Here is a 14456-nt window from a genome sequence, read left to right as displayed (position 1 = left end):
ATTTGTGGATTTCCACAGACAGACTCCTACCGTCTCTGTTCTGGGGGCGCTGATCAGACAGACCCACATTTGCAGAGAATCTGTCCCAAGGGAATGGGTTAAAGAGGTAAGTTTCTTCAGTGTCAGATCAATAGAGTTTATTCATGATGTGAATTAAGTGGGCAATTATGTGCAGAATTATTTGTTTGAACAAGATCTCAGCTTAATTCACACTTTAATTTGTTGTGCTAACACACAGCCAGTTGGGCTTGTGTTCACAAACTATATGACTGTCCAAATATTATTTGATTAAATAGCATTTTCTTCTACTTGGGTGGGCACTTAATAAATTATAATTTCACAACACACTGATATATTGCGAACAATCTAACCTCTGCCACTCCTCACTTCTACTTGGGGTCTGACTCTGAAGCCAACTTGGGTTCGCAGAACAAACCGAGTATTATCCTTTGTTCCAATGACCTGTGCTATATTTCTCCTGCCCAAAGCCACACTCTTTTTCAACAAGTCAGTCAGATAATCTAGCAGCCAGGGACTACCAAGCTACACCTGTATCTCTGGTTAACAGCAATTGCCTGCCCTTACAACAGTTTTATCAATTAGGTCATTCATTTTTAGGGCCTAGAATAGTCCCAAGGATGTTGTTTTAAAAGATTTGGCTACAGCAAAACTTCTAAGACCTCGAAGTACACTTAAGAACTACACCCATGCATGTATTTTACACCACTGAAAATTGCACCCTTACAAATGTGACTCAAAAATCCATTGTCAACACTCCTATATAAACTTTAGCATGCTTTATTTGTAGGCTCTGGCAGGGGATTAATGCAGCAGCATTTCAGAAAGATTAAAACATCAATAAGCCAACCATTACACCAACCACCAAGACTTTCTATTCTGACTGACAGATGCTCTAACCCAAATTAAGGAATAAACAACATTTTCTTCTGCTTAAGATGAAAAGTATGACTCGTCAAAGCCTGTTAAGTCAAATGTTTGTTTTTTTTCATCTGGCTCATCTCAGAAGTAATCAAATTTGGAGAGGTCATCTTTTTATGCCATGGCAAAATTGATAATTAGTTACAAAAATGCAATGGTAACATAGAGAAGCAGAAATTAAAAAAGGATCTAAAGCCTATGTGGACACGGACAAATTTGTCCAAATAGCATGCTTGCTTTTCACCACAAATGTGACTTGGGGAAGTGGGAAGGAGAAAAAGGGTTATGCACATGGATTCAGATGACAAGGAGAGAGAATGGCTACCAACATCCCTGTAAGACAAAAAATGTTTTCACTGGCAGAGCTAATAGAAGAATTGGACATTTGTTTTTAAAGGGAAACAAACATTACTATTATAAGCATACTTGTAAGGGATGCAGTACTAGAATGCAAATACACACATATGTATTTTATGGAAATTCATTATTTTAACTTTACATATAGTTATTGCTTTTATAATAAGATATAGCTGGTATAACCGAAGTATTGCTTTGACATAATGGCTAATTTATCATAATAGAGGTGGGTAGTAGCTAGTTACATTAGGTAACTTTTGAAAAAGTTAGCTTTAGGGAGTGTGAAAAATATTACTTGATAAATATAGTATTAATATTGCTACTCTTAGTTGAGTAAAATATCAGACTGCTCATGAGTAGCTTAACTGAATGAAGAACTGAATTGTTTTAACCATAAATGCACCGAATAAACACATTTATGTTAAAATTAGTCCTCTTGCATGAGGACAATATGCATGCATGCATGCATCCATCCATCCATCCATCCATCCATGCACACCCATAATGTTAAACTTTGCCCAAAACCTTTAACCAAATAATGTTTCAAGCTTAATGAATTTCTATTATTTTATATTAAATGAGTAGGCTTTGGATTGGCCAAAATAAAGCAAATTCTTTCAAGCCAACATTGAAATGGTAATCAACGCCTTTGTTACCACTCAGCTGGATTATTGCAATGGCTTCTATGGGGGTTAGTGCCTCCTACAGATGGCTCAAAATGCTGGAGCACGCCTTCTCTCAGGTCAGCTGCTCCTGAGAGAGCCTAAAACTGAACAGAAGCTCACAGGGGACTGCGCTTTAGCTGTTGCAGCTTCAAGTTCTGGAATGACCTGCCTCAGCACATCAGACAGGCCTCTTCTCTGACTGTTTTTAAATCTCTTATCAAAACAAATCTTTTCTCCTTGGCTTTTTACACCTAGCAGGACAGGGGACTTTATTTCCTTTTTTATCTTTTTTACCTTTCATTCCCGTTATCTTTTACCCAATTTTATTGATTTGATTGTGTGAATGTCATTATTTTTTACTCATGTTTTAGCTGTTTTTTTTTTTATCTGTACTTTTTTATGTTTTGCTTTGTTAATTAATTATTTTTTTTCTGTACAGCACTTTGGTCAGCTGTGTTTGTTTTTAAGTGCCTAACAAATACAGTAAAAATGAATTGGATTGGAGCTTCTATGCACTATCCTTGCATTTTTTGTGATTTATTGTAAATATTCCAAAGACAAGAATAACAAATCAATTATTGAGAGGAACTTTATTAGTTTTGAATGAATAATATTGCGCCCATTAAACATAATCACTGTCACAATGGTACTATTGGAAAAAAATAAAAAATATCTCCCTCTGCTGGATATAAGAGGTGGAGCGTTTGTTCCATTTATGATGTGCGGTTGCGCAACAAGTAACATAAAGTCCATAAATTAGAGCCCAAAGTTCAATTTTTTAAACTGGAATGGAGCTTGTATTTAATCTGGCAAGGAAATACAGGGTGAGTAGAGTTTAAAAATCTTTTTGAGACAGAATTGTATCACCTATCATCCCACAACAATTTGGCCAATAACCTTTTTCACTTAAATTATACAGATATCTATAATGGATTTATTTGTAAGATAGCACACACAGTCCGTCTGCATGATAAGATTGGTAGCTGTAAAATAAAACAATAATTTGTTATTGTTTTTTTAAAATTGTGTATTTGAAAATGTTGTTACTAAACATTCAGACAAGCTCAGATCAAACAGTTGGTTTCTTGCCGAAATATTCACCATTCACATTGATTATACTTTCTCCTGTATAACTTTTACCATAAAAATAAAAACCACAAATTCGCTATTTATTTTATATATGTGGACACACTGTATATGCCCCCCTGCACCTTTTATTCCTTTGGTACCTTCTTCTTCTTTTTGACTATTTGAGCTGATGTAATGAGTAAATTTCTCCATTGAGATCAATAAAGTCAATTGATTAATCAATCAATCAATCAATCAATAAAATGCTCAATTATGTTGATGTCATCATGTATTAATCTCCTTCCAAATGATGCAGTCTTTGCAAACTTTAGGATTCATGTCATTGTCTGCTGTGTGAAATGTTGGATTCTTCCATAAGCATGATTGAGCCATAACATGTTATTCTCTTCAATAGGGGGAACAGATCAGTGCATATTTATGCAACACTTGTAGGATATGTCTGTGTTTGGTGGTTTTTGCTAACACTAAATCCAGCTGCAGCTCACATTCTTGTCCCCAAAACTCTGGAATTACCTTTGCTTCACAGTTCTCTCAAAGCTGTTGTTACTATTACTGACACAACTTTTTCTACTACAGTTTTTCCATCCTCGCAACTTTCCCAATCAAGTTTTGATGCAGTAATCTGTCAATTGTCAACTTATTTTGAAAGACTTTTTATTGTATACCGTCCTAATGGAAGATCGCAGTGACTACCTGTCTTCTCTATGATTGTATTGACAATTAAATTATCAGAACATGAGACTTTCAAATTAACAGGGTGCTTTGAATTATTCTTATGTATTATGATTTTAGATTTCTTTTTTAAATGTAATATATACTCATTAAAAATTACATAAATAAAGGGTTTCGGATACATGAAACAACGTCATGCACATTTCATCTTTTCATAATTAAAATAAGTTATTAAATTGTTCCAAATATTAAACTATTAGTTATTACATCTAATTAATGATTCATGAATGATAAAGATAAAAAGAAAACTGATATGAAATTGATCTACTTGGAGGAGATTTTTCCAAAGAGATGGACAATAAAATTTTAGGTTTTCATTACCTGAAACATATTCTCTAATCAAATGATCTCCCTGACCTGTCCATGGTGCACCCCGCCTCTCACCCATTGACTTTCTTGGAACCGGCTTAGAATTTTTCACTGCAGCTTCCTTTATGGTCTCTCAGTCTTCTCTCACTCAGCTGAGGATGAAGTTTTGACTCAAGCAGACTTTTTGACTTTTTAAATCAGTATTTATATTCTAGCTATATTTTGGAATATTTTTCTAACATTATCTTCATCTCTCTTGGACATCTTTTATTTTTGAGTAAGGTAATTTACTGTAGATCCCTTTAAAGAAAAGGTTATGTGACCCTTTGTGTCAGATAAATAAAAGTTTTATTTAATCATATTCTAATTTCTTCATTTCTAAAAAATGAACCATTTGTGTAATTACTTTGTAGTTATTTTGTCTAGGCTGCTCAGGGGTGGTTGTGGTGTCCCTCTGTTTGGTTCAGTGTTGTCATCATCACTATAAACTGTCATGATGGGTCTTACTGACTTAACCCACATGCAGAACACCACAGGAGACTGGATAAAAGTTCAACAGTTTATTTGAATAAACACACAGAGTTATTAGTTTGCACTGATTCTGGTACAGGTCCGGGACTGGATTCACAGAGTTCTCTGTAGAGAAGGACAGTTTGGTTAGCTAGACAGTCTTGACGTCTTGGCAGAGTTTGAAACTGAGTTGTACCTGATGAGGTTCAGACTGAACGGTGGAGAGAGGAAACCAGTTGGGTCCAGAGACAGAGGGTTCAGCAGAGAGCTTAGTAGCGGCAGAGCTTGGCTTCAGGCTAGTGAGGTTCAGACCTTGAATTGTTCTCCTAGTTCTCTCCAGAGAACTGGCAAGGAGATGCAGGCTGAGGTTCTTCAGGTTTGGCTTCTCAGAGCAGGCAGGCAGGTTTCCAAACATGAGCTCCTCCAGAGCTCCAGACTTCGATCAGGTTTTCCTATGAGGCAGAGAAGACAGGCAGGTTAGAATCAGGGTTACTCTCCAGAGTAGACAGAGATTCTATGTGCAGGCTGAGGCTCAGCTTCTGCTAACCAAAACTGGTCAACACTCCGGCGCTGAAGGGAAGTCAAGCCGCTGCTTATATAGCTGGTCTCCTGATGAGATGAATCAGCCTCAGGTGTGCAGGTGGCTTCGGCTCAGGAGACCCAGGGCGCTCTCTGCTGGAGAAAGGTTGCAGATCTCCAGATCCCAACATAAACTGCATATTTTTGTACTTTCCATTTAGTTTAGTAAATCTATTGACAAATAAAACATGTTAAAGTTACGTTTTTCTGTTATTTATGATACTTTTCTGCAAATATACGACTTTACATTATATGAATGTAAGAAATAAACTATTGTGCAATTCTATTTGTTTTAACTTTTGTTTTCCTTTTCAGAATAAAACTATTCCCAGATATTGATTCCAATGACTAAAGGTAGATCTACTGCAACATCTGGTAATAGATATTAAGCTTGATCATTACCTCAAAGAGAATTAATTCAACTTGCATTTGAACTTTGAAAAAATGCTTTCAACATCTGATCATGATTGCATTTGAACAGTCCAGCGGATTCTGTAGAATTAAAAGAGAATTTTTTCAAATTTACTACAGCATGAACATGTTTAAAAAACCAATGGTCAGAATATAGAAATTTTTACGTGTGTATCTGTCATTTTAATCTGTATTCTATTTTTTCTTTGTCATAGATGCAGTCAATTAAATGTGTAGTGCTAGGAGACATTGCAGCTCAAAAAACATCCTTATTGGTCACATACACAACAAACCGCTATCCCTCAGAATATGTGCCAAAAGTAAGGAAACTTAACTATGCCAGCTTTGATTAAACTATTTAATAAAATTAGCAGTCATTTAGCTACTGCTCTCAGTTGTTTTAATGTTGCTTGCTTTCTTTGTGCTCAAAGGTGTTTGACAACCAGACAGTTATAGTTATGATTGGAGAACAATCCTTCTTTCTTCAGCTATATGACACAACAGGTACAGTAACTGTCTTGAATAGTTTCTTTTCTGTCACAGTTTTATTGCTCTCTCTGTAAAATCAACTTTTATTTGTCTTTTTGCTAATGCTTTCAGGTCAGGAAAATTGTGATCAACTGCTTCCCCTAATCTACACAAAAACAGACGTGTTTCTTGTATGTTTCTCCGTCGTCGTACCAACATCTTTTGAAACAGTTCAAACAAAGGTCAGTTATTTTCACACTGAAATTTGAGTAACACTGTTCACAAATGCATTTTTTTTTTGCAGGTCAAAAATGTGTGTAGAAGCCTAAACCGATTTATATTTTATGTGTGTGTGTGTTCCTGTATTTCATACAATGTGGGGCCCATTTTCTGGAAAATAAAGCACATTGTGAGGACTGCCTGCTCCTTGTAAGGCCTGATGCCTTGAACCCACAAGGTAGAAATTAATGGAGTTCAGTTGAAAGGAAAGTTTGTGTGTCGGAAATGGGTTTTTTGTGAATTAGGTTTTTGTTAGGATCAGGTAAATGTTGGTGATTTTTAGACTTAGCGTGAGGGTCTGGGTTAGGCCATATAAAATGAGTTAAGTAAATGAAATGTCACCATAAGTCTTGTAAACAAACATACATGTATGTGTGTGCCTTTGCTTGCAGTGGTAATAAACACATTTATCAAGGGCAATGGTTACAGTGAAATCAATGTTCAAGAGTATAATACAGATAATATCCTATTAACGCTGCATACAGTAATGAATTACTGGTAATTAACTGATAAGATCTATTCAGTTCTCATAGTAATTATAAAATTTATCATTATAATTAGCCATTGGAAAAACTGCATTTCAACAGAAGTTAATTATTGACCTTAAATCAGAACATGAAAATATCTGAGTTGTTCAACCAAAGTGCAGATTTTTCCATAGGTTTCTTAGTATCAGCTTTTGTTTTCATGGTTTTAGGTCTGTCTTTCTCTGTCTGCTGTTGTCTCTCCATTTCTCATCAATAATAGCCACAAGAAAAATTTGCATTTTTAAAGAAGAAAAACAAAAAGAAAAACTCTTTCAGGAAAAACACAAACACTTGTAAAAGATGTAAACATCCAGAGTAAAATACATATCTTTAAGTCTGTTTTATCTTGTTATTCCCATAACATTTTCCCAATGACATTGGGTCAAACAATGTATTTCCTGGGTTTGTGGGATCTGTCAAAATGGGTCTGGCCCTATCCTGGTTTTGTGCGGCATAAATAAGCTACTACATGGTAAAAGGCATCCCATAATCCTCTGTGCTGTCCTCACCATATTAGGTTAGTTTCTTAGTTTAAGCAGCTAAATAGAGGGAGCAGTCTGTTTCAGCTTTCTGAGAAAGAAGAGCCATTGTTGAACCTTCTTCAATAGATGGGAGGTGTTCTCATTCCAGCAGAGGTATATAAGAAATTTGAATACTGAGAACTGTCCATTTGCTCCAGCACCTGTTAATGTATGCAGAAAGCAGTGTTCAGTCTTCTTGGATCTTCTGTAATCTACTCTGAACTCCTCCGCCTTGCAAGTGTTAAGGAGAAGTTAAGTCAGATGGTGAACCTCTTCTCTGTAGGGGGTCGCATCATTGATAGATATAAGGCCCACCACATTGGTCCACAAACTTCACAATCATTGCAGTCATGCATGCAGAGGAAAGGACTAGAACACAATCTTGTCCTATACAAGTTTCAAGGATTCAATACAATTCAATTTTGTTTATTTATATAGCGTCAATTCACAACATACAGTATGTCATCCCAAGACACTTTACAGAGGCAATACAGTCAGATTGGTTAAAAGGAAAACCAGTTGATAGCATCCAGTCACTGAATTGGGAGGTTGATTTTCGCTTGCATTTTGTCAATGTCTGTTCAAAAATCCCTCACACCAAGCATGCTTGTAGTGAAAGTGAAGAGGAAAACGTCCTTTTAACCGGAAGAATAATAACTGAACTTTTATTGATCTCATATTGAAGAAACCTCCAGCAGACACAGGCTCAGTGTGAGCAACCATCTGCCGAGGCCGGCTGGGGTTCAAGGAGACCGAAACAGACATACAAAAGAGGCAGAGATACAAAGGTAGCTGTCAATCAGCTCCACAGGTGAACCCATCGAGGAAAGACACAAACAGGCAAATTAACTCCAAGCCAGCGCCCATGTCAGTGGATGATAGAGACAGATAAGATACATTTAGTTACAGTAAGAGAAGTAGGACTACATTGAAGTAGGACTACATTGAAAAACAGGCCAAGCTCCCAACATTATAAATATGAATTTCGATGGAAGCAGCACAGCTGATATTTTAATCCAGGATGCAGTCAGAGCCGAAAAGGAACAGACCAGATGAAGCTACTATGATGAGAAAAAGCAGAGAGAACGTAATGTTATAAGTTGAACTAACAAATAGTCCAGAGTGGGAGAATAGAGATAGAATGAAGAAGAATTATGAAAAGTGGTCCCTATGTGAGCAGCTCAAACATTTATCACCAATATAGAAATAGCTCAGGATAATGGACTGTTTTGGATGAGGTATAAGGTATAATAGGGCCATGGTAGAGTCAAGGAGAAACTTCTGTCTGGACTGAAATTCTCCCCCACCGGATCAGGGTGTTAATGCTCTACCTCCACCTACCTATCTACTCAATCAGGGACTAAGCAAATATCAGTCTGTTTTTAACTAAAAGCTTTATTAAAAACGAAAGATTTAAGCCTATCATTAAAAGAAGACAGGGTGTATGCCTCATGGACTAAAACTGGTAGTTGTTTCCACAAGAGAGGAGCCTGATAACTAAATGATTTGCCTCCCATTCCACTTTAAAAAATTCTAGGAACCACCAGTAAACCTGCAGATTGAGAGCATAAGTGCTCTGTTAGGACCATAAGGAGTGACCAGATCTCTGACATAAGACAGAGCTTGGTTATTTGGGGCTTTATACATGAGAAGGCAGGGTTCAAATTTGACTCTGGATTTAATAGCAATTAAGATATGAGGAAAAATTACTCTGGCTGCAGCATTTTGGATCAGCTAAAGGCTTTTGACTACAGTCTGAGGACTTCCTCAGACTGTAGTTAAAATTACATTAGTCCAGACTTGACCTCTGCTCCAAATACAATAACTTCTGTTCTGTCTGCATTCAAAGAAGCTCCACCACCTCCTAATGCATGCAGAGAGCATTGTTCAGAATCTCCTTTAGACTACTCTGAACTCCTTGGTCACGTGGTTGTTAAGGAGAAGTTAAGACAGATGGAGAGCTTCTTCTCTGTAGACTCCCATCATTGATAGATGGCACAATATGTGATATGTTCACAACCATTGCAGTAGCGAGTCAACAGGAAAAGACTGCGAACAAATCTTGTGATGTGAGAGCATTGAGGATAAGTGAGGCAGATGTAAGTTTTTCCTATCCTCACTAGCTGGAGTATGTCTGTTAAGAAGTCATTGATCTAGGAGTTAGGGAGTAGCATGCAGATAATTGTGATTGTGAAGCTGCAGGACTAACATTGATGTTGAACAATAATAGCGTCCTGCAGATCAGTCATAGCTGTGAACAGTGCTAACCAAATAGCCTTCTCTGTAAAACAGTTCTCCCTGTAAAGAAACTGCAGGCTGTCCACACTAGTAGGAGTTTGAGTCTTGATGTTGGATGAACCTCTAAAAGCACTTAATGATGACTGGGATGAGAGCAACAGGACAGTAATCATTGCGGTAGGTGGTTTGATGTTCTTTGCAGACAGGCACAATGATCTAGGACTCCAGGTGGGTAGCATCCATATAAATCTGCTTAGGAGAGGGTTAGGGGTAGACCATGCCTGGACTGAACCTACAGACTTGTTGATGTTGGTGTCATGATTTTATTAAGAGCTCGGACCCACATGCAGAGAAACCAATTTAGAGAGACCAGGGGAAAGGTTTAACAGGTTTATTGAAGAGATAATGCAGAATGAAGAATTGCTCTGAACACTGCTCAACTGGAACTGAAAAGTGAGGGGAAGACACAGCGGTTAGTTCAGGCTCAGTGGGAAATTTGATTCGTGAACTTGAAGAGGAGGATTTGGTTGCTGACTCACGTTTCCAGAGAAGTTGTTGACTCTTTGACTCCAGTCTGTGTGCTGTTGTTCCAGTGTTTGTCTGATTCAGTGGCGGGCGGAACAGGGTTTACCCAGAATGCGGTTGTTTGTAGGTGAACGGAGAAGCTGACTGCCACTCAGATTCCTGCGGTACTAGAACGGGTCGTAGAGGAGATGAATCCCTTGCTCAGTGTGAAGCTCAAACGATCTCTTGGGGAAAAGTAGATTCAAACCTCCAGTTTAAATCTTTAGCTCAGTTTGAAGCTCAGATACTCCTTCCAGGGAGAGAAGGTCCGAAACATCCAGTTTGCAGGATGACTTACTGCCGAGAGGCAAAGACAAAAAACAAGATTAAGACTCAGGTTGACTGGAACTCAGTTTGACTCAGTAAAGCTCAGCTTAGCTAGAGTACGCAAAACTGGCAAACACTCTGGCGTCGAGGTAGTGGCAGTCAGCAGCTTAAGAGCACTCTGTTAACGAGGTAACCATCTGCAGGTGTGTGAGGAGGCGGATTAGAACCAGGCGCCTCCTGGTGGAGGAAGGGAGACAAACACAGAAACACAAGCACGCAGACAGGAATCCTGACAGTTGGTCTTGGTTAGACGAAAATGTGATTAGATTAAACAAATATTTCCACTGAAAATCCACATCAGAGAATTATAATTTGCGGCAGCCAGAGTTCTGATGAAAAAAAAAAGATCATATCTCTCCTATCCTGCCTTGTCTTCATTGGTTTCCTGTTAAATCCAGAATAGAATTTAAAATCCTCCTTCTGACATATAAAGGCTTAAATGGCAAAGCTTAATCTTATGTCAGAGACATGATGGTTCCTTGTGTTCCTAACATAACTCTTTGCTCTCAATCTGCCCATTTACTAGTGGTTCCTAGAATTTCTAAAAATAGAATGGGAGGCAGATCTTTTAGTTATCAGGCTCCTCTCCTGGGGAACCAACTACCAGTTTAAGTCTGTGAAGCAGACACCCTGTCTACTTTTAAGGGTAGGCTTAAAACTTTCCTTTTTGATAAAGCTTATAGTTAGAGTTGCTCAGGTTATCCTGAGCTATCTCAATCGTAATGCTGCTATTACTATTGAGATGCTTAGGATGCTGGAGGACAAAGGGACCCCCTTTTCATCATTCTGCTTCATTCTATCTCTTTTCTCCCACTCTGCGCAATTTATTAGTTCAATCTCTTACGTTATGCTCTCTCTGCTTTTTCTCATAGTAGCTGTATCTGGGGAGAAATTTCAGCTGTGCTGCTGTATGGGACCGCTTGTGGAGCTGGTTGACAAGTTCCTTTGTATCTCTGCTTCGTTCTGTATGTCTGCTTCTGTCTCCTTGAACCCCAGTAGGGCTCGGCAGATGCTTACTCGGCACCGCTCACACTGTGCCTGGTTCTGCTGGAGGTTTCTTCCTGCTGAAATGTTTGGTGTGAGGGATTGCCTTAGAGTCAATGAGTCGATGTATTCAACTGGTTTTCCTTAGATAGAAAACTTTGAACCAAGTTAACTGTATTATCTGGTTGAAATGTCTCTGTAAAGTGCCTTGAGATTATATGTGTTGTGAATTGGCGCTATATAGATAAACTGAATTGAATTCAATTTCTTTACAGTATAGTCATATAACTCATAGGCATAGGTTAAAATGTGACAGAGTCTTGGTACATTTCTGGGTTTGTTCTAATCTATAAGGATCTATATGGCAGTAATCTTTTGGAACAATTTCATTTTGCTTTATCTTGGGTTGTTTTGGCCCACATTTGTTTTTCTATCTGAAAAACAATTTTCAAGACAGTGTTAACATTTGACATCAAAGTGGTCAGTTCATCTTATTAGATAAAATCCTTATATAATTTTCTTGAGAATTTGCAGCAAAATAGATAATAATAAAGTCATAATAAATAAAGGTGATGTGGTAATTTGCAACACTACCTCACATCTACATGCAAGAAATCAGCAGCAGCCAAAAGGAAAAAAACTAAAGCAGGAGCATCTTCAGATATCTGGAAGACAATGCTTAAACTGAGTAAAGCTTCTCTGACACCATCTTGCATTTATTTGTTTTCTTGTTTCCAGTGGGTTCCTGAGATTTCTCTCCACTGTCCTCACACACCTTTCCTGTTAGTAGGCACCCAAACAGACCTGCGAGAAGACAGAACCACTGTTAAGAATCTGGAGAAGAACAAACAACAACCCATTTATCCAGAGGATGGTAAGAAGCTGGCTCAAGAAGTTGGAGCTGTCAAATATGTAGAGTGCTCCATGGTCAAACAGGTATGGAGAAAAAATTCCACTGCACATTTAGTAATTTATCAGCAAGAAATCCAGTTTTGTATGCATTACTGACATTTCTTTCTCCTTTGTTTCATTTTTCTTTCTCTTTATAAGGAAGGTGTTAAAATGGTTTCTGAGCAGGCCATACTAGCAGCCTTAGAACCCCCTAAAGTTAAAACGAAGGGTTTCTGTATTCCTATTTGAAGCAAGGCCAAAGATCTGAGATGTAATTTATTATAAATTTGATGGATATACAAAATTGAAAGAAGTTATGAAACTCCTTCTAATTCCTTTCCACTTTAGAAGGACAAATATATTACTTTGTTTTTTCTGTTTGCAGCTACAGTATGAATATGCTATAATTTAACGCACCCATTCTAAATGTGTCTGATTAAAATGTGCTGTTGTTAAACCAGTTAACATCAATAATTTCTACTCATTGATTCTATTCAGTTTATTTATATAGCACCAATTCACAACACATGTCATCTTAAGGCACTTTAGAGACAATTCAATCAGATCATGTAGTCAGATTGGTTAAAAGTTTTCTAAGGAAAACCAGCTGCCAGCTGCCAGCATCTACTCATTGACTCGAAAGCAAATCCTACAACATGTTTGTAGCGACAGTGGAGAGGAAAACACCCCTAACAGTATGACAGTCCTGCTGTGAGGCAAGTGGACAGTAATTGTTTATCAATGCAGGTCCTTGATTTTGTAAGGTTCTTTTGATTACATGGCCACCTGGATGGTATTTAAGCAGTGCCCTTCACCCACAGTGCATGTCACCGTGGTAGCAGGTGTCATTGAAGTGCCAGGTGTGTCCGAGGCTCAGGGCACCAGTGGCTCTAGAGACGACTAGAGAGGACCAGCGTTGATCCAGGGGACCTGCCAGAGCTAGGACCACAACAGAGTCCTGGGTTCAGTCGGGTCCAGACGTCCGGAATCGATCGGCAAGAATCAAGCTGAGAGAGGACCAGACGGATGGAGCACTTGCTGGAAGCACATCTTGGGCTGTGTGACGCTCAGTCATGACTCTGAAGGGCTAAAAACATTCCTGTTTTTGTTGCAGCCATGTGAGCCGGGCCGTGACAAACAGGAAGAAACCTCCAGCAGAACCAGGCTCAGTGTGAGCGGCCGTCTGCCGAGTCCGACTTGGGTTCAAAGAGACAGACCCCTAACTCACTCTCCTGTGAACATCCAGGAGCAGGACATAGAAACTGTGGATAGTTTCACATACCTGGATGTCCACGTCAATAATAAAATGGATTGGACAATGACACCCTGTACAATAAGTTGTGCTACCGCAGGTCATTAATCCCTGCTGCCATTAGACTCTACAATGTGACAGTACAACGGCAATAACTTGTGCAATATCTAATGTGCAATTACTATTATATATATATATTATCTGTGTGTGGACGCATGCACGTTTCACTCCTTTTGGCACCTTCATGTTCTTTTTGACTATTGAGCCGATGTAACCGGTAAATTTCACCACTGTGAGATCAATAAAGTCAATTAATTGATCCATCCATCAATCAATCGGAGGCACACATAGAGAAAGATGCAGAGATACAGAAGGTGACTGTCAACCAGCTTCACAGGCGGCCCTGTCCAGGCAACACACAGCCCGGCAGACAAGCTCCAAGCCAGCTCCCATGTCAGAGAACGAAAGAGAACACATATGGTTAGTCACAGTCAGAGAAACAGGACTACACTATAAAACAGGCCAAGCTCCAACATCTATAGACAAAGGTGTTGATGGCAGCAGCACAGCCAAACCGAAACAGACCAGATGAAGCTACTATGATGAGAAAAAGTAGAGAGAGCATATACACTATATTGCCAAAAGTATTTGCTCATCCATCCAAATTATTGGAATCAGGTGTTCCAATCACTTCCATGGCCACAGGTGTATAAATTCAAGCACCTAGGCATGCAGACTGTTTTTACAAACATTTGTGAAAGAATGGGTCGCTCTCAGGAGCTCAGTGAATTCCAGCGTGGAACTGTGATAGGAT

The 14456-nt window shown here is 38.6% G+C and overlaps 1 protein-coding gene across 1 annotated transcript; it reads left to right on the top strand.

Moving 5' to 3' along the window:
• The first annotated feature begins 5806 nt into the window (after positions 1 to 5806).
• LOC107082186 (cell division control protein 42 homolog) lies at positions 5807 to 12639 on the top strand. Its single transcript, XM_015370725.1, has 5 exons — positions 5807 to 5911; positions 6023 to 6095; positions 6192 to 6301; positions 12238 to 12435; positions 12550 to 12639. Exons 1-5 carry the CDS (start codon positions 5807 to 5809, stop codon positions 12637 to 12639), a joined length of 576 nt encoding a protein of 191 aa, XP_015226211.1.
• Positions 12640 to 14456: the final 1817 nt, after the last annotated feature.

The sequence above is a fragment of the Cyprinodon variegatus genome, unplaced genomic scaffold (genome assembly GCF_000732505.1).
Source record: "Cyprinodon variegatus isolate N-32 unplaced genomic scaffold, C_variegatus-1.0 Scaffold48, whole genome shotgun sequence".
Taxonomy (NCBI): Eukaryota; Metazoa; Chordata; class Actinopteri; order Cyprinodontiformes; family Cyprinodontidae; genus Cyprinodon; species Cyprinodon variegatus.
The sequence above is the reverse complement of the archived record's forward strand: the minus strand, read 5'-3'. Positions and strand labels throughout refer to the sequence as shown.

What these genes read in the sequence shown, in the direction of transcription:
- LOC107082186 (XM_015370725.1), top strand. Translation starts at nt 5,807, where the DNA reads ATGCAGTCAATTAAATGTGTAGTGCTAGGAGACATTGCAGCTCAAAAA. An exon ending in TCAGCTATATGACACAACAG is followed by an intron (nt 6,096 to 6,191) that starts GTACAGTAACTG and finishes TAATGCTTTCAG; the next exon opens with GTCAGGAAAATTGTGATCAA. An exon ending in TTGAAACAGTTCAAACAAAG is followed by an intron (nt 6,302 to 12,237) that starts GTCAGTTATTTT and finishes TCTTGTTTCCAG; the next exon opens with TGGGTTCCTGAGATTTCTCT.